Source organism: Felis catus, chromosome A2 (genome assembly GCF_018350175.1).
Source record: "Felis catus isolate Fca126 chromosome A2, F.catus_Fca126_mat1.0, whole genome shotgun sequence".
NCBI classification, from domain to species: domain Eukaryota; kingdom Metazoa; phylum Chordata; class Mammalia; order Carnivora; family Felidae; genus Felis; species Felis catus.
In genome coordinates this window covers 162,398,063-162,418,649 of record NC_058369.1, presented here as the reverse complement: position 1 = coordinate 162,418,649, position 20,587 = coordinate 162,398,063, and the positions used below count along the sequence as shown (strand labels likewise).

Below are 20,587 nucleotides of genomic sequence, written 5' to 3'. Positions count from 1 at the left end.
TGTTTATCCCTACTCCCTTCCAAAACTCCATCAAAACGATGGTAAATGAATAAAAAGATATAAATTCACAAGGAGAAAGAAGCCGGAAAGGAGACAACCATGGTTGAGACACAGAACCTGTTCTACAAGCCGGCTGGGAAGGAGCCGTGGTAACTGAGCTACCAGAAGCCAAGGGTCTTTCTGGTACCCCCAGAGCACATGGCAAAGGAAGCTGTCAGCTCCCTGTGGAGAAGCACAGCAGGAGTGAATAGGGAAGGGGAGGAAACTTGTGCCAAACCCTGGGCCATCAGTCACTTTCCACGTATGTCCTCATTTAATCCTCAAAACAAGCCCGTAGCGTGGAGTTTCTGATGGCCACCTTGCAGAGAAGGAAGCAGAAGTTCCGGGGATTTGGGGGGAGGGTAAATGAGACCCTCTGTTTGGGGTAATTAGCCTAGGGCCTGGAGCCAGAGAAACGCCAGTGCTAGTTCCCGGCCCACCAGGTCCCAGAGCTGGTTCCTATTTGCTCAGGATGCATGGCGGCTGAGTGGTATTTGGACAGTTTCCCCCTCGTCCCACACTAGCCTGGTGAATTCCATCACACCGTTCCGACGTGCCTGCGGGCTCGCACGAGACCTCTGAATCTATCAGCACCAAGGATGAGACACGCAGCATCAAGACTGAACATGTTTGCTGGTGGTAAGTCACTGGACACCATACTCCTCTCTCTCCCCGTGTGGCCTCGGAGGCAGGGGGAGGGGTCGAATGACTCCTGAGGCCTCATCGGGTTTAAGGATGTCTGTATTTGTGGGAAGGCTTTCCCGAAATGCGGGTCTGAGGATGCTGGGGACTGGTCACCCAGGAGGGGCTGAAGAAGAGGGCAGCCCTACGGAGGCAGGACAGGGGGCCGGGCAGTCCCATATTCCATGGAGAAGCCGGGCCAAGACCGCTGAATGCTTGGGCTCCTCAGCCAAGGGGAAGTGGAGGGGAGGGTGGATTGGCCAGGGTTGGGGTGAAGGTCAGGCGGCAAGTCAGGGCGGGGAAGCGGGAGGGTGGATGGGAGGTGGGAGGTCTCCAGGGCTGGCTGCCTATCCTAACGGGGTGGGGAGGAGCCTTGGGAGGGCTGGGAGCTGGAGGGGGGTGTGGGAGGAGATGGGGGCCGAACCGGATTGGAGGGTGGGGGGCAGGAAGAGGCTGACAGGCTTGCCACAGTCGGCCAGAAGGGCAGCAGAGGCCCTGAAGCAGAGAGGAGGTGAGGAGGGGAGTGGGCCCCAGAGGCAGCTAGGTGAAAGGAGGGGCCACAGGGAGCAGCTCCAAGGGTGAGATCCGTCAACCCAACTGTCCGTCTGTCCGTCCATGAGCCTTTGCTATAAGGCAACACCCTGGTATCTTTCACCGAGGGGGCTTCTGTTTCCACATCTGTAACCTTCTGGTTCTAAGACCGCCAGTACACTGGAGTTCTGGGGGTGGGTCCATGCCTCAGGCAACCCCAGTCGTGGGCTGGGGTGGGCTGGGGTGGGCTGGGGGACGGGATCAGAAGGGCTGGGAAAGGGGTGGTGGGGGAAGGCCCCAGAAAAGAAGTTAAAGGAGACTTCTGCCTAAAGAAGAAAGCCATGGTAGGGTGGAGCTGAGACCCCGGTTTGGTTTCGGGGATCAGGGCTACATAGGGCCAATGGCCACAGGCAGCCCCAGCACAGGGAGGGTTAAGCATCCTCCGGGTTCCCACCCTGCTCTGGGCCCCTCCCTTGTGTTTACGTCCTCCCAAAAATATTCTGCCTCCAGCTGGCCTCCTTCTGTGTCCTGCCCCTCCCCCTTGAGTTAGCCTTGGGGGCCCGAGGGGGTGCCAGGGCCAGGGCTCCCAGGACTACGAGGGAGCCAGCAGGCTCGGGCGTGCTGGGGCAGAAGCGGACCTGGAGAGGCTGAGGTGGGGGAAGCAGAGAGGAGCTCTGGGGGCAGCAGGCAGGAAAGGGGACTGGAGACACACGGGGAGAGAAAAAATGCTTTAGGAAACAGTGAGGCGGAACCGTGGTAGTGGGAGACAGGAGGGCTTCCCAGGCTCTTGGCCTGAGGACAAAAGCCAGCTCAGCATCTAGCCGGGACAAGGCCAACCGTGGGCTGAGCTGGATCCAGGGCAAAGGGGGGGGGGGGGTGGAGAGGGGAGCAAGGACGAGGGGAATACCAGGGGAGTCTGGACAAGAGGGCCACTTCCTGCCCCTCCACCTCTGCCTCCCCCACCAGCTGCAGGGCCCGGGCTGGTGGCTCCTCTGGCTGCACACACTCTCTGCAAGGCCAGGGTGACAGAGGTGAAGCCATGTGGCAGCTGCTGATCCCCGTGGCCCTGTGGCTGGGCATGGTGGGCCTGGGCAGAGCGGAGCTCACGGCGGCCCAGCAGCGGGGCCTGCAGGTGGCCCTGGAAGAATTCCACAAGCACCCGCCTGTTCAGTGGGCCTTCAAGGAGATTGGCGTGGACAGTGCCACAGACACGGTTAGCGGCGCTGCCTGGGGAGGGGAGGGGAGGGGGCAGGAAGCAGGTGCAGAAGTGCTTGGGCTCGAGCACCCGGTTCTCCAGAGGCGCCGGCATCCCAGCCGCCTTCTCAGATGTGCTGTTTCACGCAGGGGAGGAGGGGCAGGTCACATCTAGGGACTGCTGGGCCGCTCAGCCGGCTGCTGGCCTTTGTCTGTCGGCAGCTCTTCCCTGCAGGGACCTTTGTGAGGCTGGAATTTAAGCTCCAGCAGACGAGCTGCCGGAAGAAAGACTGGAAAAAAGCTGAGTGCAAAGTCAAGCCCAATGGGGTGAGTGAAGGCCTGTGTGTGTGAGAGAGGAGAGAGAGAGAGAGAGAGAGAGAGAGAGAGAGAGAGAGAGAGAGAGATGGGGCATTCACTCGGTGCGAGCATATGTCATCGGGGTCCAGCAAAAAGCCCTGAGGTTGGGGCAGCCTCCCTAGAGGCCGACCTGGCTGTGTGGGCCCCGGGTCATGGCACTGTGGGCGGCCAGGGCCGGGACAGGCAGGAGCAGAGAGGACAGATGTTCTTCAGGGAGAGTCCTCCTCCTGTCCGAGCTCCTCTCTCCGGCTTCCAGTCACTGGTGGAAGAGGCCCACGGTATGGGGTTTGCCGGGTCCCCATCCCAGGCCCGGTGAACTCCCCACTTTCGTGAGTCTTCAAGTAGACAAAGCCCAGCCTGGACTGATTCGTAACAGGGCTTGACTGTATTCTGTCACCTGGGGGGCACAGCCCTTGCCACGGGGGAGTCCCCAGGCTGGGAGTGCCACGATCTGGGAGATCCAGTGCTAGTCCCGGCCCTCCCAATCACCAGCCTGTGACTGTCAGCTCCTTGAAGGCCTCAGTTCCCTCCGTCTGTTAAGGGAGGGACTGGATTATACCAGTGACTTTTTCCAGACTTTTATGTCATGACCCTTGTATTCAAATAAAATCCCAGAAGAAAATGCAAATTAATATATCAGTAGAGTGGCTCTGGTCAAAGTCTGGTGGGGAGAGTCCATCTGGGGAAGGAGTCCTGCCTGCACACACACCATTAGCTTGAGAGCTGCAGGATGGGCCCGACTTGTGAGATCTCCCCGTCCTGGGGTGGGCCTGGCCCGCAGAACCCCTCACCTCTCCGCCCTACAGCCTGCTGGGAGCACCCATCCCCACGGCACGCGGCCCCCAGTTTCCACCCCGCCGGGGCCACAGGACTGCCCTGACCTCTCTCCTCCCCGGCCCCATGCTCCCCTCCCCAGAGGAAGCGGAAATGCCTGGCCTGCATCAAGCTGAACTCTGCAGACAAAGTCCTAGGCCGGATGGTCCACTGCCCCATACTCACGCAGGTCCAACGGGTAAGAGCGGGCAGAGGAGGAGGTGGAGAGGAGCGGGGAGGAGGATGGCAAGGGGGGGGAAGGTGAGGAAGGGGTGAGGAGGTTGTGAAGGAGGGTGGGGAGGGGCTCTGGGCCTGGCCCCGCTATTCCCTAAGGGATGTGGAGGCGGGCGCCACCCTCCCCGGGGCGCCGCTGCGGGGACAGCAGGGACAGCCATGGGCCTGAGCCGCTGCTGGCGCTGGCAGGAGCCTGAGGAACAGCACGAGGGGCAGTGCAGCAGGGTGGAGCGTGCAGGAGAGGACCCCCACAGCTACTACTTCCCGGGACAATTTGCCTTCTTCAAGGCCCTGCCCCCCAGCTGAGGCCTGCTGGTAGGTGGCCAGGACAAGGGGGACTGGGCGGAGCCGGGACAGCTGGGCCAGGGTGGGGCCCAGGGAGGCGGCGGGGATGGGGGGGGAAGGGGTAAGGATTCAGAGCCTGGGAAAAAAGCTTGGACCGACCCAAACAGCCTCCCTCACACCCAAATCTTAGCTTCTCTTTCTTTTCCTCTAGAATTTTGTCCCGCTTCCCGGACAGCAGGAGGTAACCAGTGAAAGACCCACCTCCCATCCCCACGCCCAGGGAGGACGATCCCATTATCCCCGAGCTAATAAAACCGCTCTCCCAGATTCGTGCTCTCCTCCTCTTGTATGGCCTCCTTCTCGGCTCAACTGTGGGAGCGAGGTCTTACAGGAGGGACAGGAGACTTCTGGTCCGTGCTGGGGAAAACGAAACTCACGCACGAATGACAGGCAGCGATGCTTCCGCCAACAGAAAGATTTAATAGGGATCAGTGAGGGTGAGGATGGGCAGCAAAGGCTCCAGGGTCCCATGGGACAGGGGGGACCACAGCAGAGGGTCCTCTGAACAGGCAGCTTTGTAGGGTGGAGGACGCCAGCTTCGGTGCTCTGCCGCGTCCTCTCCCCAGGACTGGCCGGGACAGCAGATGAGTGCGCCCTGCCTTTCTTACCTTTAGCCTTAGGAAAAAGCGCCTTTCTTCCCTTAAGTCTCAGACCCGCGCAGCCACGGTGGCAGCGGCCGAGGACGCGGCTCAGCACGCAGCCTCCTCCCCAGCCGCACAGCACAGGTGGCAGACAGCCTCACGCCACCAGCTGCTCGAGGACGGTCCTCACCCATGCTAGAGGCCGCGGAGGTGGTGTGTCCTTGAAGTGCGTGGAGGGACAGTATGGGATCTTCCCTTGAGGTGGGGGTAGGAGGGAGGGGCTGCTCTTAGGAACACAGGTAAACAAAGAGCCCAACTTGCGGCCCGGTGGCCAGCGTGATTAAAGCGCACAGACGCGTACCAAGGCAGGAGAGGAGACATGGGCAGCCGGGCCGCAGTGTGCCAACCCTAGGGTCCCGTGTCCAGCTGTCACGGGCCACGGGCATATTCAAAACACAAAGGACGAGGCGGCGCCCGCAGGGCCGAGCGCCTGCTCGGCCCGGGCCAGGCTGTCGCTGGCCTGGCGGTCCAGCTCGTGGCACTCCTGCAGCGTGTCCCGGAACTGCCGGCACGCCTCCTCCAGGATGGAGCTGCTCCGGGGGGGCCACGACTCCCAGTACCCTGGCTCTACCCAGGGCTGCGCCTCAGCGGCTCTCGGGCCCGGGCTGGAGCCGGGGCGCAAGGAACTGTCCAGGTCCCGGCACAGCTGGTAGAACTCACTGCCACGCCCGGTCACGCGCTCGCCATCGATGACCTTCAGGCCGGGCAGCAGCTCTCGGACTAGCGTGGAGTAGGAGGGGCTGGCGCACAGCGGGTTGCCGAGTCGGGCCAAGGGGTCCCGGAGCCGCAGGCACTCGAGGCCCCGCAGGCCGGCCAGACACTGCAGCTGCCCGGGGGTGGCCAGCAGGTTGCCCGCGGCATTGAGACTCTGAAGGTTCTCGCAGGCGGCCAGCGGCTCCAGCCCCGTCAGCCGGTTGTCGGAGACATTGAGCACCACCAGCCGGCGCAAGGAGGCCAGCGGGCCCAGCTGGGTGAGCGCATTGCCGGACAGGTCCAGCCACTCGAGACCCAGGCACTCCCCCAGGCAGCCCAGGTCCACCAGCCCCAGACCCCGAAGCTTCAGCAGCAGGATGGACTCCAGGGCGAACTCACCCGAGCGCGACTTGAGCAGCTGCGGTGTGACGCGCGCCCCGTCCGCCTCTCCTGGCTTCTCAGCCTGGGGCTCCATCAGACGTGGTCCGTCCAGGCGGCCCGGGGCCCTGGTCCTGTCACAGGGACGTGGGTGCCGGGAGGGGTCGGCTGACCGCGCGCCCAGAAAAAGGCACCCTCGAGTCCGCCTGGGCCAGGGCCGGAGGCCTGTTTCCAGCACCGCTGCTCAAGGGCCGGAGGCTCCTGAGGAGAGACAAGCAAACAGTGAGCAGGCCTCTCCTGAGCGTCCTGAGTCCGCAGCCGTCGACGGCACCAAGTACCGCCCAGCCTCTGCCACTGAGGCAGAAAGCGAGCTGGCCCAGCAAGACCTGAGGCCACAGAGCCCCCCTGAGGGAGGCGGGCCAGGCGCAGGCCCCCACCTAAGCGGGGGGCCCTGACGAGGCTCGAGCGGTTACGGCCATAGCGGACGGAATTCAGATTCTTCCCCTTTTCCGTATCTGCACCAGGAGGCAAAATCTCTAAATTTTCCTCTTTTGGCAACCGCTCTTTATGATCTATCTTTATGAATTCTGAGGTGTTTCTTTTTAACTATTTTAGTTTTTGAATAGATTATAGGTCACCACCACCAACAATCTGTTTTGTTTCCTTCCATATGCAGACGCAAGACAGCACGATAGGCCTTGCTTCGTTCTCTCAAAAATGTTCTTGACTCAGTGTTTTATTTTTATTTTTAGTTTTTTTAACGTTTATTCATTTTTTGAGAAAGAATCCAAGTGGAGGAGGGGCAGAGAGCCGGGGACAGAAGATCCAAAGCGGGCTCTGGCCTGACAGGCTGACAGCAGTGAGCCCGATGTGGCGCTGGAACTCACGAACCGCGAGGTCGTGACCTGAGCCCAAGTCGGATGCAACCGGCCGAGCCACCCAGGCACTCCCCCACCCTTTTAAAAATACTTTTAACTGACCCAATGTTTTTTTTTAAAACATTAGCAATGCATTCAGAATGGTCTCCAGATTGCATAGGCCAACGTGTAACCTCTGGTTGCAGCTGTGGGGCCTGAAGGCTCAGCTCTCAGTCCAATGAGGAGCCTGAGGTCAAGGGAAGGAAGGGACGGTGACGGCCCCGGGAGCAGGTGCAGCACTGCCGGTCCTGATGCCACTGCTCTCCACCCTAGCCCGCCAAACTAGCTCTTTACTCCGGCATCGACGGAAGGGCATCAATCCCTATGTGCCAGACAGAATGGTCCTACCTGCAAACATGACGTCATTTCCTAAGAATGCAAGTGGGGGAAGGCCAGGCAAAGAAGCCATCCTGGACGGAAGGACCGGGGTAGCACCTGGGTTCCGGGAAGGCAGGGGAAGGAGGGCCTTTCCAGTTACCAATGGCCGTGGGCCAGCATGAGCCTAGGCGCCAGTGCAAGACCACGCGCAGGAGGGAGGAGGCCTGGGCGGGGGGACATCGGCAATGCCGGCCACAGAGGGGTCAAGGTTTGAGCAGAGAGAAAACAAGAAGGGACCTCTGCTCCAAGTGGCAGCTTCCCAACCCTGCAGACTCTAGCGGGGCCTGGGCCAGGCAGGGTGATGCCTGCAAGGAACCATGGGACCATTCACTCCTGTTTATAAAACCTGGGTTCCAGGGTGTTGACCAGTCCCAAGTCTGTGTTTACACAATCAATGCAGTTTTTTAGTTCCCTCTCCAAGGAAACCGGGCCCAGAATTCCTCCCACACCCCCACCAGGGAGCTGGGGAGGCTGCTAACAGATCTGATCCGCCTCCCCCACGGCTTTACCTAGCTCCTTCCAGTCCGCAACACCCCTTCATTTCCACTTCATTTCTTTCCAAAAGCGATTCCAGGCATCCACTAAGAGGTCTGGTTCACTGTATTCAAAAGGGGTCTGCTGGGGCTTGTAAGTGAGACGCGGTCAACTTTGCACCCACTTAAAACTGTCACCCAGGGGCGCCTGGGTGGCGCAGTCGGTTAAGCGTCCGACTTCAGCCAGGTCACGATCTCGCGGTCCGGGAGTTCGAGCCCCACGTCGGGCTCTGGGCTGATGGCTCAGAGCCTGGAGCCTGTTTCCGATTCTGTGTCTCCCTCTCTCTCTGCCCCTCCCCCGTTCATGCTCTGTCTCTCTCTGTCCCAAAAATAAAAAACGTTGAAAAAAAAAATTAAAAAAAAAACCTGTCACCCATGGGGGTGAGGGGTGCGAGAGGGTCACCAGACACTAGAACCTGCCATAAAAGCACTGGAGAGACAGGGCTTCACGGAAGGCAGCGAGCACTGAAGCGTGTAGAACAGCTTCCAAGGGTCTAGCCACGTCACTGGATGCAGGGGCTCCCTTCCCCGACATGTGGGGCACATGGGACAGCCTGAGGGAGGGGGCAAGAAGACATCCAGCTGGAGGTGACCATGTGCATCGGGCCTAGGAGGCAGTCGAAGCTCTAGGCTAAAGGGACTCAAGCGTCATCCGCAGAGGTGCCCAGGGAGAATGTGTGGCTCACGGGCCAGGCTTCTGGAGGACACAGACCTCTTTAAGTATCTGCAGGCCTCTGTCCGGGATTACGCACAGCTTCCCAACCACACGCTATTTTGGGGGTGAATGTGGTCAGGAGCCCCTGGCGCACAGAGAAAGGGAGCAGTCATGGGCCGACATCGAAAGAACACCAACATTTATTAGGCTGAGTGGAGGGCACTGACGAGCAGCCAGAAGGAGGCGTGCAAGGACCCAGTGACGGACACTGTTCCAACGCCCACCAGACTCAGAGATGAGGCCCCCGGGCAGGGGCAAGCCCACAGACTGACCACAACGGTTAGGGAGCCATGCCCTGGAGAACTGGCTCGATGACCGTCTAGACAGAGATGGCTGCTGTGGAGGGAAAGGACAGGAGGACCGGGTAGGGGCGGTGGTAGGAGGAAGGGAGGAATTGTACGTGCTCCCCACGTTACAGCTGGGAAGAACGCTTTTTGCAGGAGAGGAAACAGAGGAGCAAAGAGCACATTAACTGGAAATCGGGACTTCTGTGCCCCCAAGTCCTGCCTGGGAGGAGACTTGTGGCCCTCCAGCTCACCGCCCCACGCCCCCGCCGGTGATAGGACTGCATAGTCACCAAGGTGAATCCCTGACTCTCCAGTGCACAGACTTCTGCTCTGCCCCCCCGGTCCCATGCTCCCTGAAATCCGCACGCCTCAACCAGGCAGGTCTGGGCCCGACCGACCGAGCGCCCTCCCACCCGCTGTGCAAACCCAGCTGACACACAGGTGGCAGCTTGGAGCGGGTGGGCCCTGCTGAGGGAATTGGCTCATCCACGCCAACCCCCTGCAACGCTCACCCCTGAACATCCAGAATCCGAGTCCTCCTATCCTGGTCCAACATGTGTCTGCGGACAGGATTTGGTCACACGGATGGGACCATGACTAAGGCACAGAGGACACTCGTCTCTCCTGCAGGAGGCCACCTTCCCTCGTTCCGAATCGCCACTGCTGAGTCTCAGTTTACCTACCTGGCAAGTGGGCTGGCAAACGGTGCCCAGGAGCCAGCCAAGGCAGGACACAGCTACAGCCAAGGGGGAAACGGTTAACAGCGCACAAGTGGACAGTCCCATGGCTGCTCCAGTGAGCCCGGAGACCCTTCCTCCGGCCCATCGCCTCCCATCCCCAGTGGAGTTCAGGGTTCTTTACCACAGCACGACTGCCATCCGAGACCGGGTGAGTCTCTGTCGTGGCGGTGATCCTGCGCATGGCAGGTGTTCAGCGGGGTCCCTGTGCCACCCACAGAGGTGTGTGGCACAACTTACAGTCACTTTTGGACAGAGTTCACCTTTTCTATGCACAAACCGCTAGAGACAAATTAAGCAATATATGAATGGGAAATGACATCACCCTGGGGAAGAAAAAAAAGGGCAATGTGTCAAGAATCGAGAACCTGTCCCTATTCCCTCCAAACAGGTGGAGGGAGGACTCTGGCCACCTCTGTCTAATGCCCTAGGGTGCAGCATCCTGCCCTCCCCTCTGATGCCGGACACACTTCCCACAGGCAGACTTTCAGGGCGTCAGACGAGGTCGGCCTCGCTGTTCTGCTCCCCGTCGGCCGGGTCTCCACTGGGGAAGATGAGGGCAGGGGCAGGGTAGTCGGGGAAATTCTCCAGGTTGCTCTTCAAGAAGAGGAGATGTTCAATGGTCCCCACTGGGAGAGGGGCGCTATGCTCTGCAAGGGCAGGGCTGTCCAGGGAGGCACAGACGCTTCCAGAGAAGGCCCCCGTCGGGGGACAGGACAGGTAGACAGTGGCCAGTCTCGCCAGAGCTGGCCAGACCTCCTGCCTCTTCTCCCAGTAAACCAGCGGGTCCTCCTGGGCGCCAACTGTCTCATTCTCACGCAGGTACTTCTTGACGATGACACTGGCCAAGTGGCTCTCGGTGGAGAGCGACGCTCCGCTTCTCTTGGACGCCAGCAGCCCCACGCTTTCCAGCTGCTCCAGCAAGCTCTTCTCCCTCTGGTCCAGCAGCAGAGACCCCGAGCCACCGCCCCCCTGCACAGGCACCTTCTGGCCCTTCCCCTCGGCCCCGAGGCTCCTGGTGACTCGGCCGCTCGGGGTAGGGCCCGCACGCCTCGCCTTGGGGCTGTGCAGGGAGGGTGAGGGAGGCAAGGAGTAGTCAGACACCATGATCTCCTTCACCTTGTACACGAGAACCTGCTTCCAGTGGTCAATGTCGGCCCCCGCGGGCAGGATGGACTCGATCTTCCCCTTGAAGCGGGGGTCCAGGAGGGTCGCCAGCACAAACTCCTTGCGGTGGAAGAGCTCGTTGAGCTGGCCGTCTGTGGAGAGCTGCAGGGCCAAGCCCTTGGCCAGCCGGACGGCTGCCCCCACCTCCCCGCCACCCTGCTCCTCGAAGTGCCGGTTAACCTGCTCCAGGAAGATATGCAGGTAGCGTAGCTGGGGCAGCACCTGGCTTAAAGAAGCCCGCGCGGCGCTCGCCTCCCGGACCGCCACCCAGAAGGGCTGCAGGAGCGTGACCAGACTGTCCGTCAGGCTCCAAAACGTAGTCGACAGGGCCGTCCCAGCCTTGCCCAGCTGGTGTCGCCTCTCGTACTCTTGCAAGGGCCGCTGCTGCCTCACCAGCCACTCCAGCAAGCAGTAGGCGGACACCCAGTGGTCCGAGAGCTCCCAGAAGGGCTGCTGGGCTGGGAGGCCACGCTGCTGCTGCAGCTGGCCGAGGAGCCGCCGGGCCTCCGCGGAGCCCTGGAAATGGCTGCAGATGGCCCGCACCGTACCCAGGATGAGCTGGACGCTCTGATGGTGACGCAGGAAGTTCCTCACCAGGGAGTCGAGGCAGTGGGCAAAGCAGGGGAGGTGGGTGTAGCCCTCTGTCCTCACTGCCTGCTCCAGGCCGAGGCAGCCGCCCGACACCAGGAAGCCTGGCTGCAGGGAGCTGCGGCTGAGCCACAGGCCCACCTGCTCCCGCAGCTCCCCCTGCCTCTCCTCCGGAGAGCTCTCCTGGGGCAGGCCCCGAACCCACAGCACGGCCTGCTTTCTCAGGCTCCCCGACGCCACCCGCCGACTGCCCGGCTGTACGGCTCCCCAGTGGGCGGTGATGGCCACGTAGTCCACAACCGTGTCCCGGGCAGCGGTGGACACGGTGAGGTGGACACAGCTGCCCTTGGCCCACTGCATCTCCCGACACACCTGCTCCTCGATCGCCTCACGGAGCAGAGGCAAGGCTCTCCCGCAGAAGAAGGCGGGAGGCGGCACGTGGTAGCAAGGGTCGACCTGGGCCATAAACCTTCTGAAAGGCAGCGATGACACAAAGGATAGCGGCAAAGCCAGGCTGCAGAGCAACTCCGCGATGCTGCGGGTCCAGGCCTGTGCTCGGGGCTGGCCGGGGGCATGGGTGCCACCCCGGCCCACCCCGACTGCCGGCGGGGAGGCGGCAGGGTCATCTCTACAGGAAGGAGGCAAGAGAGGTGGAGCCAGTGACAGCTGCTCAGGCCTGCCCGCCGCCAGCTGCCTGCCACCGTCCACCAGAGGGGAGGCATCCGTGCAGCGTCCTGGTGACGGCAGCCCCTCAGGGGCAAGGCCAGCAGGACTTGCGGGCAGGCCCTTGTGCTTTCTCTCCTCGGCCCCGCCCTTCTTCTCCCCCGGGCTGGCGGCGGCTGGCCTTCTGTCTCTCTCTAGTCCGTGCTTACTCACCAAGTGACGGACCAGGCCTGAGGTTTGGAAATGCCCCTTAAATTTGCCCAGTCTGATGCTGGCATGACACAGAGTGCAGGTGACGTGGCAGACGTCCTTGCAGTCAATGGTAAAGAACCGTCCGATGTCTGACACGGCCTTGTGACCCGCGGTGTCCGTGGGGCCGGGGGAATGCCCGGGAAAAGCCCAGCCCTTGGTCTCCGCTTTTAGAGTTCTGACCAGCTTCTTCAGGCAGGGTGGCTTGTCCCCGACAGCCGCAAGCAAGTGCCTCTTCTTCCATTTCTTGAGGCGTCGCAGCTCTCTGGCCAGATGGGCGATGAGGAGGTCAGCTCGCCTTGCCTTCTCACTCTCACCAGGCTGGCCCACCTCTGGCCTGTCCGCCCCGGCTGCCTGGTGTAGCGCTGGGGGAGAGGGGGACTGGCCAGAGCTGAGCGCTGGGGCCCTCGACTTCTTTCCCGTCGGCTCCCCCTCCTCCCTCTGCCCTCGTGCCTTCTGTTTGGACACCTTCTTCTCGGGCTGCCCAGGGGGCTCCTGCCCAAGCACAGACTTGAGGCTGTAGAGGCCAGAGTCGCCCTTTGGCTTCCTCCGCCCAGGGCTGGCCTGGCACGTTTCACGGGAGGCAGCTGGGTGCAGACCGGGCCTCCCCAGGGAGCAGGCTTCGCTCGTCTCACTGTGGACAAGTAGGCCCGGGGTGCCTTCCTCCTGCTCCTCCAGGAAAACTCCGTCAGGTGAAGGGACAGACGAGGAACTGGGGAGGGGGTGAGGTCTCTTCCTCCGTAGGGGCAGATCCGTCTCACTCCCCTTCGGGGAGGCAGACAGTCCGATCTTGCTGTGGCCACTGACAGCCCTCTCTCCTATGTCTACAAACTCAAGTTTGACCTCGGTCTCCGGCAGGCGCCCCCCCGCACCCCAGCCGAGTCCGTGAGAGGTATTGGTAGCTCTGGTTTTAAACTTGGAGCTAGGAGAAGCCAAGGAAGCAGCTGGGCTCCTGGGTCTGGTCACAGAGGAGGCAGCACACACAGACGGCCCCTGCCCCACTGATCCTGAAGGTGTATGTCTCTTGGGGGGCTTCCCGATTTTTTCCACTTCCAACATGCTTGGGAACTTGGGGAAATGAGATGGGCCCAGGCTGCAAAGCAAGATGAAAAGAACGGCTCTCAGCTCCCCTACTCAACCGTGGGGACTCTGCAGGGAAGGCCAGAGGGGAGAAAAACGAGCAGAGGACAGAGGCGTAGGGAGAGCCTAGGAAATCAGCCCTGGGACAAAACTCTCAAGACCGCAACCTCCTTGGTGAAGGCTGACATTCGCTCCTCCAGACTGAATGGAACAGCCCTCATCCAGAATCCCCAGGGCCCTCTGTACGTTAGCAGTTTCTACATCCATCTTTGCCAAACTAACTGAGGTTCTCTTTTTCCTTTCGATGTTTATTGAGAACCCAGCCGGCACTTGGCGATTCTGCCTTGTTGTGGTAACGGAGAAGATCGGCAAGGTCCCTGCGTGCACGTGGCCTCCAGCTTGGCTGGAGAGACAGAAGTAAGAGACTGACCCACACAACAGGGAGGTGCAGGAACAGAGGGGCGCCACTTGCAACTGTGAGTCCCCAAGGAGGGGACCGACCTGGCCAAGAAGTCAGGCAGGTCTCCCTGGCAGAGGTGCAGGCGCCAGGTGCCGTCAGCTCAGGCCAGGAGGCATGGAGCCCATGTCTCTGCATCCTGGGCACCCAGGCTGTGCCCGTCACCTGGCAGGGCATCAGAAACAGGTCATGATGCTGGGTACTGGGCGGTGAGGCCGCCAGAGGCCTTGCTTAGATCTTCTGAAATTCCTTCTCTAGAAATCAGCCTGCGTCAGGAACACAGGACAGCAGCACAGAACAGGGTAGCCCCTGATGCCAGTGACGCGTGCCCCCCAGTGTCCTGTCACTCCCCTCTCTCTGTCCTAGAGAGACTCTATGCTCTGGATCTGGCCCCCACCGCTCGTCAACACCCTTCTTGCCAAGGCCACCAGCGTCCCCCTCGGCACCGCCTCCAATGGACCTCTTTGCAACCCGTGGGGGCCGGCCCACGTCCTCTGTCTGGAACGCCACCTTTCCGTGGCCCTGGGATACCACACTTCCACCTGCACCTCCCCTGCAATCTCAGTTCTGGTCCCTCTTCCTCCGCCCGTTTCTTCCTGCTGTTTCCCAGGGTTCGCACCCAGATCTCGATTCTCAGTTCACATACCCTCCCCAACTGGGGTTGCGTTTACACACTGACACGGCGAGCCTCTCTCCGGCTCAGATGGCTCTCTCCAGCTCCCGCTCACCTGTCTTCCTATAGTCACCTCACTCGTAAACGGGACAGTGTCTACCCAGATGCTCAAGCCCAGGCACGACCTTTACCTCCCTTCTCCTCGTTCGCTCTCCTAGAGATCGGGTCACAGTCAGATCCAGGCACACCAGAAAAGAGACACAGAGAAGTCAGAAGAGAAGTACGTGGAAAGGGAAAGAAAGAAAGAAAAAGCCCAGCGCGAGAATGCATCTCTCTAGACAAGGACAGACTCGCAGAAGGTGACCTAACAGCTCACCACACACATCAGAAAGCAAGTGGAGTTCAAGTCTCATCACGCCAAAATGAGATACGGATTAAACAGGAAGATTTAAAACCAGTACGTTCTGACACTGAGTGATGTTAAACATTAAAAAGAATCACCAGGCAGGCTCCACACTGGGAGTGGAGCTTGCTTAAGATTCTTTCTCTCCCTTTGCCCCCTTCCCCCCCACCAGTGCCCACCCTCTCCCCCACCCCTCTCGTGCACATGTACATGGGGGGCAGGGGGGGGGGAGGGGGAAACAGAGAAAAAGAAAAACAGAATCACCAGGGAGAGCAGGACTGCCTTTGTAGGTGACAAGCCCACTAAGGCGGCTCCGGGAAGATTCTGACCATATAAGAGGGTGAGTGACGTGATGCTGAGCCCCTCCCAGCGGGGAAAACCTCAGAAGGATGAGAGGCATCACCCCAGGCCCACTGCCCAAGAACCCAGCTGCTGCCACACCAAATGTGTGACCCCCCCCCACGGAGAGGCACCGTGGACAGGCTGGACGAAGGTGCCGCGAACTGTAAGACACCATCCCGGGGCCCAGGAGAAGTGCTCTGGGACATCAGAACCGGACTGGGCTTACCTCAGCTCTTATTTCATGGCTGTAGAACTGGAAATCCAGAGTGGGGGCGTGATGGCAGAGCGGACGACCAGGGCCGGCAGCAGGCCTCCGGAAGCGGCCTGTAGGCTTTACCACCACTGACAGCTCAGAGCGAGCAACTGAAACCTGGCCCGAGTCAGACCTGCGCTCACCAGTGATGGCCGAGAAAAGGAAAAAACCGGTGTGTTAGGACTGTGCCTGACTCACACCAGTCCCGTTCTGTTCTCCAATGTGCCTTGTCCCGTCAGTACATCTTTTTTGGTCGATCCATTGGACCACTTAACAAGAATTCATCGGATACCTGCCGTAAGCCAGCCCCGTGCCCTGAAGACACAAATACAGGAGAGGAAGCACCCGGCTGGCACCCGAGGCTTAGACAAGAAGACAACCTGGAAATGGGCTCATGGCACCAGACCACGGCAAGCGGTGTCCGCGCTGTGAAGGCCGGGCCTCGGCCTGACCTACAGATAAACGGATTCTGTGACACTGGACTTTGGACTCCATCCTGCGAGGGGTCACTTACCTTCAGCTACTGCTTCAGGATCCTTAACTCCTGACGGACTCCCTGAGTATAGCTGGGACCTTGCGCAGGTGCAGTCGCCGATGTAACACACTGCCTTCTCTTAAGCCACCAAAGCACACAAGGACGACAACGAGGCTGACACTGGGAGGACCAACTCGAATCGAAATGAATCTAAGATGCAAAATTTGAAAGGAAAACCATTCAAAAACTCCAGTACTTTGGTTATCGGTGAGAAGTTACTTGTGACATTTCTCCTGAGAGATGATAAACGCACATTAGAGGACAGCTACAACGCAGAGGCCCTCGGGCTACCCACTGAGCAGCATCACGAGCACTGCAGCGAGGCCATGTGAGGCAGGCACGGCACACGGGGGGTGAGGAGGGCCGGGCAGATAGTGGCAGAGGGACTGGGGCTGCGGGGACAGTTTGGACAGCTCTTCCAGAGGCACATGTGGAGAAGAACTGGGGGACAGAGGGGGACTCCCTAGTGATCCCATTGACTAATGCAGGTCACTTTTGGATATACTGATTCGCAGTTGTTCTGCAACAAATCTTTAGAAATACATGTGACAGATACGAGGTAAGGTCTGAGCTAAAGGTACAGATCCGTGTGAAAGCCTCCACAGAAACTAAGGAAAGGGCCGGAGGGAGAAGAGAGTGGCGGGCGGCTATCCAGGCAACGCGGACACTGTAGAGAGGCCAGAAGGGGAGGGGACTTCCAAAATGACTGACAGGCAAAGACAGACACAGAAGAAACTAAAGCCAAGTTAGGAAAGCCAAGAGAAGACTCTCCAGGTAGGCCAGGCAGAGTCAAGGTCACTGCAGAGGACGAAGACAGAGACATGGCTGTGCAGTGAGAACTGGGGGACACAGGTGCCTGCCATGTCAGAGGTGGGGTGGGGAAAGAAGGGCCACGCTTTGGAGATAAAAGGCTTGACTTCATCTCCAAACAGAGAAAGGGCGCAGTGGGAAGAGAGAAAAGAATATACATATACAGGAAAGAAGTGATGGCAGGAACTTTCTTTGGCAAAGGGATGCAGGACACAGGCGGTGAGCGGGTTTATCTTTGGAGACGAGAAAGAATCTATTTTCTCTGAGAGCAAAGAAAGACGGATGGCTGCGGTGCCAGGCAAGCCCCTGAGTGCAGGTGGGGGAAGGAACTGAGGCAGTTTATGACAAGGAGCCTACAGATTCCCAAGGGGAAGCCATAGGTCTCCAGAGGCAGCAACCTGCTGGCTGAGACTGAGATGGCAGGTGTCTCTTGCATGTCTCCTACATCTGTGCAGCCTGCATGGATCAGGGGGCTCTCTTCTAACTGCACTCAGCAGCCCTTTCCCCATGTGCATGCCCAGAAGGCAAGGAACCACTTCCCTACTTCTCTGTGTCTGCCTCACCCCAGAGCCTTGTGCAGAGCTCAGCCTGCCCAGGGTATCCCATAACTATGCCACACCTTTCTCTCTGTTTTTACTGCCCAATCCCACCGACCAGCCCCCTCCTGTCTTAGCTCCTGCGCTGTCTATCCATCCCAGACCCCAGGACATTTCAAGGCACTTGCTGGGCCCTCAAGTCCTGGGTTCCTCATCCCCCACCCTCCACCCACTCACTTGCGGGGAGACAGAAAGGTGGGGAGAAAAAGAATGGGAGGAAGGAAAAGAGTAGAGCAAGTTACTATACGTTTTGGAGTTTGACCACGCATGAAAATTTGGCTTCCAGCAAACCCGAAGCGAGACGTTTTAAAGAATAATCGCGTGTTGTTAGATTTCACATTATGCCAAAGTGACAAAAGATGAGATCTGTTTTAAATTACACACCAGGAGAACCCGTTGCTGTGTTCTGCGAGGCTGCCTTCCATAATGGACTGAAGAGCATGAGGTCTGGAGCCAGGATACGTGGGCTGAAATCCTGGCTGCTACCCACTCAACAGCTACCTACGATCCCGCACTAGGGTGCCTCGGTTTTTTCACCTATACAACAGGGATAACAGCCCCCACCTCACAGGCTTGTTCCGTGAGCTAAAACATGTAGAAGCCTGTTTAAGGGCAGTCCCTGGCACAGAGCGAGACTGGACACGACCCGCTGTCCAATACATACTGCCTCACCGGGCGTGCTTTAGGCGCCGGGCACTGGGAGGGGGCTGCTAGCCAGGGAGGGAGACCCCGGGGCCTTCCGACGCGCCGGGAGGGGCTGGGCAAGGCGCCCCACCCTCCAGCCCCGGCGTCCGCGTCCGTGAAGCGGGACCGCAACGCCCCCTCCCCGGCTTACCTAGGGCCTGGGGTCCGGGAGGGGCCTGGCCGCCCGCTGAGACCAGGCCCGCGAAGCTGCGAAGCCGGACGCCGCTCCCGCCGCAGCCGACAGCCCCGCAGCAGTCGGCAGCGACGAGCCCACCGCCCCACCGGCCACCGCGCCTCACCCCCAGCCGCGGCGGGAGCCCCCGGAAGACACCAAAGGCCCAAAGGAGCCGGGGTAGGGGGCTCGACTTCCGGGACGCGCAGGGGCTAGTTCCGGGAGCGACGCGCGCCCACCCCTGCCTGAGGATGGTACGCTCCTCCAGCTGGCGGCCCGCGCCCCCCAGTGCGCAGGCGCGGGCGGCCGCGGCCGGAAGCCCTAGGTTTGCGGGGTCCGCTCCGCCCGAAGTCGCGCGTTCTTTTCACCGTGGCTGGGAAACCCTAGCACTAGTTTAATATCGCTGCTTCAGCTACGTGGCCTCGAGAAAGCAGTCACACGCGCGAAGAGACAGCGGTGGCCTAGTCTTCCTCCCTAGCTGATGTCCAAGGCCCTTTCCGACCCGGGCTCCCTGCGCCCGGGGAAGATGCCCGAGTGCGACCCGCGCGCAGACAGACGGAACCGCAGCCATTGTAATGGACATGTTGTCGGGGTCTCTTCCAGCCTTGAAGGCTCGCGCGGCATTTCGGGAAGCCCTCCCGGGGTGTCTCCCGGGACGGTTCCCCACCGCTTGGCGGTGCCGCGAAGTCTTCGCCCATGTCTCCTGGGACGCGCTACCACCTCCGCAAACAGCCGTTCAGGGGCCACGGAGGCTGCGCCCCTTGGGATGGGCAGAGAATGCAGTGTTCTTCCACGAAAGTGCCCAATTCTTGTCTCACAGGCTGCCTTGAGCTTCTTGGCAGCCCTAGGGTCAGATTGATGAAAGGGCCTAGGCTGGGGTCACTACCTAGCCTTGGGCAGTCGTTCCTATTCATCTTGCCAGGGGTGGTCTCGGTTTTTACCCTCATAGCGTCCCTCCCCTGGCCCCCAGTAAATCGACTCCAGGCTGGTCCAGTCCTCCTGTTTGGGCTAAAACTAGGACCTCTGCAACAAGAGTACACATCTTTACAATTTATCGAGTCACTTTTTAAAGTGTTATTTGTAAATTTAAGGGGGAGAGAGAGAGCATAAGTGCGCACAAGCCAGGGAGGGGCAGAGAGAAGAGAGAGAGGATTCCCAAGCAGGCTCCGCACTGTCACAGAGGAGCCTGATGCGAGGCTGGAGCTCATCAATGATGAGCTCATGACCTGGGTCAAAATCTATAGTCAGATGCTTAACCCACTGAGCCACCTAGGTGCCCCATCAAGTCATTTTTAATGTTACTTGATTCTCTCAGTCCATGTGCCAGCACCATTGTTTTCATTTCTGTAGCTTTGCACATCGTGACTCTGTCATACTTTCAAATATCTGGGAGTATCCTCAATACTCTGCTTTTCCAGTAATTTCCTGGTTATTTCTCCGTTTATTTTTTCCTGAGAACTTTAGAATAAGCATATCTACTCTAGTATCCCCCTCCCCCATCTTTAGTGTTTTCATTGAGAGGACACTGCATTTGTAAGTTATGTCATGGACATTTGACAGGAAGCAGAAATGCAGATGCATAGAGGCGCCTGGGTGGCTCAGTCGGTTAAGCGTTTGGCTTCAGTTTGGGTCATGATCTCAGGGTTTGTGAGTTGGAGCCCGCATCATACTTTCTGCTGTCAGCGTGGAGCCCACTTCTGATCTTGTCTCCTTCTCTCTCTATTCCTATTCCACTTGCACACACATGCACGCACTCTCTCTCTCTCTAAAATAAACTTTTAAACAATAAAATAAGGGGGCACCTGGGTGACTCAGTCGGGTGTCAGACTTTGGCTCAGTTCATGATCTCACGGTTTGTGAGTTCGAGCCCCACATCGGGGTCTGTGCTGACAATTCAGAGCCTGGAGTCTGCTTTGGATTCTGTATCTCCCTCTCTTTCTCTGCCCCTTAACCCCCTTACCTGCTTGCACACGCGCACACTCTCTTTTTCTCAAAAATAAACTTTAAAAAAATAAAAAAGAAATACAGATACATAAACAGGCCCCAGGTATCTTTCTTGGTCCTCGATTCCCAGGTCATACTTCATATATCAAAATGCTCACAGTGGATCAGCATAGTGTCTGTGATGGGAACAAAAAAAAAAAAAAAAAAAAAAAGGAAAAGGAAGCTGAGGTCCTGGCAGAATAGAGTGGCAAGGAACTAACATATATAAAAATAGTGTGATTAATAGCTTCCACTTACTGGTGAGCCAGGCACTTTAACCCATTCTCTTGGCTCATATTCCCAATCTCTCTGAGGCAGGCACTATTATTATTATACCAACTAAGCAGTAAAACGAAGATCATAAAGATTAAGTAACTTTCACTCAACTAACATCAATTAGTTGGTGATTTAGTGCTGGCTTGGTCCTAGCATTCTGTGGGGTTTTTTTTTTTTGTTCTGAGTGATTCTTCTGCAGGTTCATTAACACAGAAAATGGTCTGAGTTAGCCTAGACTTTGGT

At 59.0% G+C, this 20,587-nt stretch overlaps 3 protein-coding genes across 11 annotated transcripts; 1 reads left to right on the top strand and 2 right to left on the bottom strand.

Annotated features, from left to right (window-relative positions):
• Window positions 1-1,139: 1,139 nt before the first annotated feature.
• On the top strand, window positions 1,140-6,553 carry RARRES2 (retinoic acid receptor responder 2). 5 transcript variants are annotated; one of them, XM_045052980.1, is made up of 6 exons: window positions 1,613-1,903; window positions 2,218-2,464; window positions 2,668-2,772; window positions 3,719-3,814; window positions 4,039-4,164; window positions 4,346-4,461. In XM_045052980.1, exons 2-5 carry the CDS (start codon window positions 2,291-2,293, stop codon window positions 4,153-4,155), a joined length of 492 nt encoding a protein of 163 aa, XP_044908915.1. In that variant the 5' UTR covers window positions 1,613-1,903; window positions 2,218-2,290; the 3' UTR covers window positions 4,156-4,164; window positions 4,346-4,461. The 5 variants fall into 5 exon arrangements, with proteins under 5 accessions (XP_019681550.2, XP_019681549.2, XP_019681552.2 ...); XM_019825991.3 differs by lacking the exons at window positions 1,613-1,903; window positions 4,039-4,164 and adding an exon at window positions 1,140-1,231 and having other exon boundaries at window positions 4,346-6,553; XM_019825990.3 differs by lacking the exons at window positions 1,613-1,903; window positions 4,039-4,164 and adding an exon at window positions 1,169-1,298 and having other exon boundaries at window positions 4,346-6,553.
• On the bottom strand, window positions 4,595-6,003 carry LRRC61 (leucine rich repeat containing 61). The gene has a single exon (XM_003983203.6). It carries the CDS (start codon window positions 6,001-6,003, stop codon window positions 5,224-5,226), a length of 780 nt encoding a protein of 259 aa, XP_003983252.2. The 3' UTR covers window positions 4,595-5,223.
• LOC101093345 (ZBED6 C-terminal-like protein) lies at window positions 6,031-18,380 on the bottom strand. 5 transcript variants are annotated; one of them, XR_002154060.3, is made up of 5 exons: window positions 18,065-18,379; window positions 15,803-15,973; window positions 15,262-15,421; window positions 9,420-13,233; window positions 6,031-6,167 (listed from the first exon to the last, which is right to left on the bottom strand). XR_002154060.3 is itself a non-coding variant. In XM_045052974.1 (4 exons), the coding sequence occupies exon 4, from the start codon at window positions 13,197-13,199 to the stop codon at window positions 9,969-9,971; it is 3,231 nt and encodes a 1,076-aa protein (XP_044908909.1). In that variant the 5' UTR covers window positions 13,200-13,233; window positions 15,262-15,421; window positions 15,803-15,973; window positions 18,065-18,379; the 3' UTR covers window positions 8,572-9,968. The 5 variants fall into 5 exon arrangements, 3 of the variants coding, with proteins under 3 accessions (XP_044908909.1, XP_044908910.1, XP_006929542.3); XM_045052974.1 differs by lacking the exon at window positions 6,031-6,167 and having other exon boundaries at window positions 8,572-13,233; XM_045052975.1 differs by lacking the exons at window positions 6,031-6,167; window positions 18,065-18,379 and adding an exon at window positions 17,614-18,031 and having other exon boundaries at window positions 8,572-13,233.
• Window positions 18,381-20,587: the final 2,207 nt, after the last annotated feature.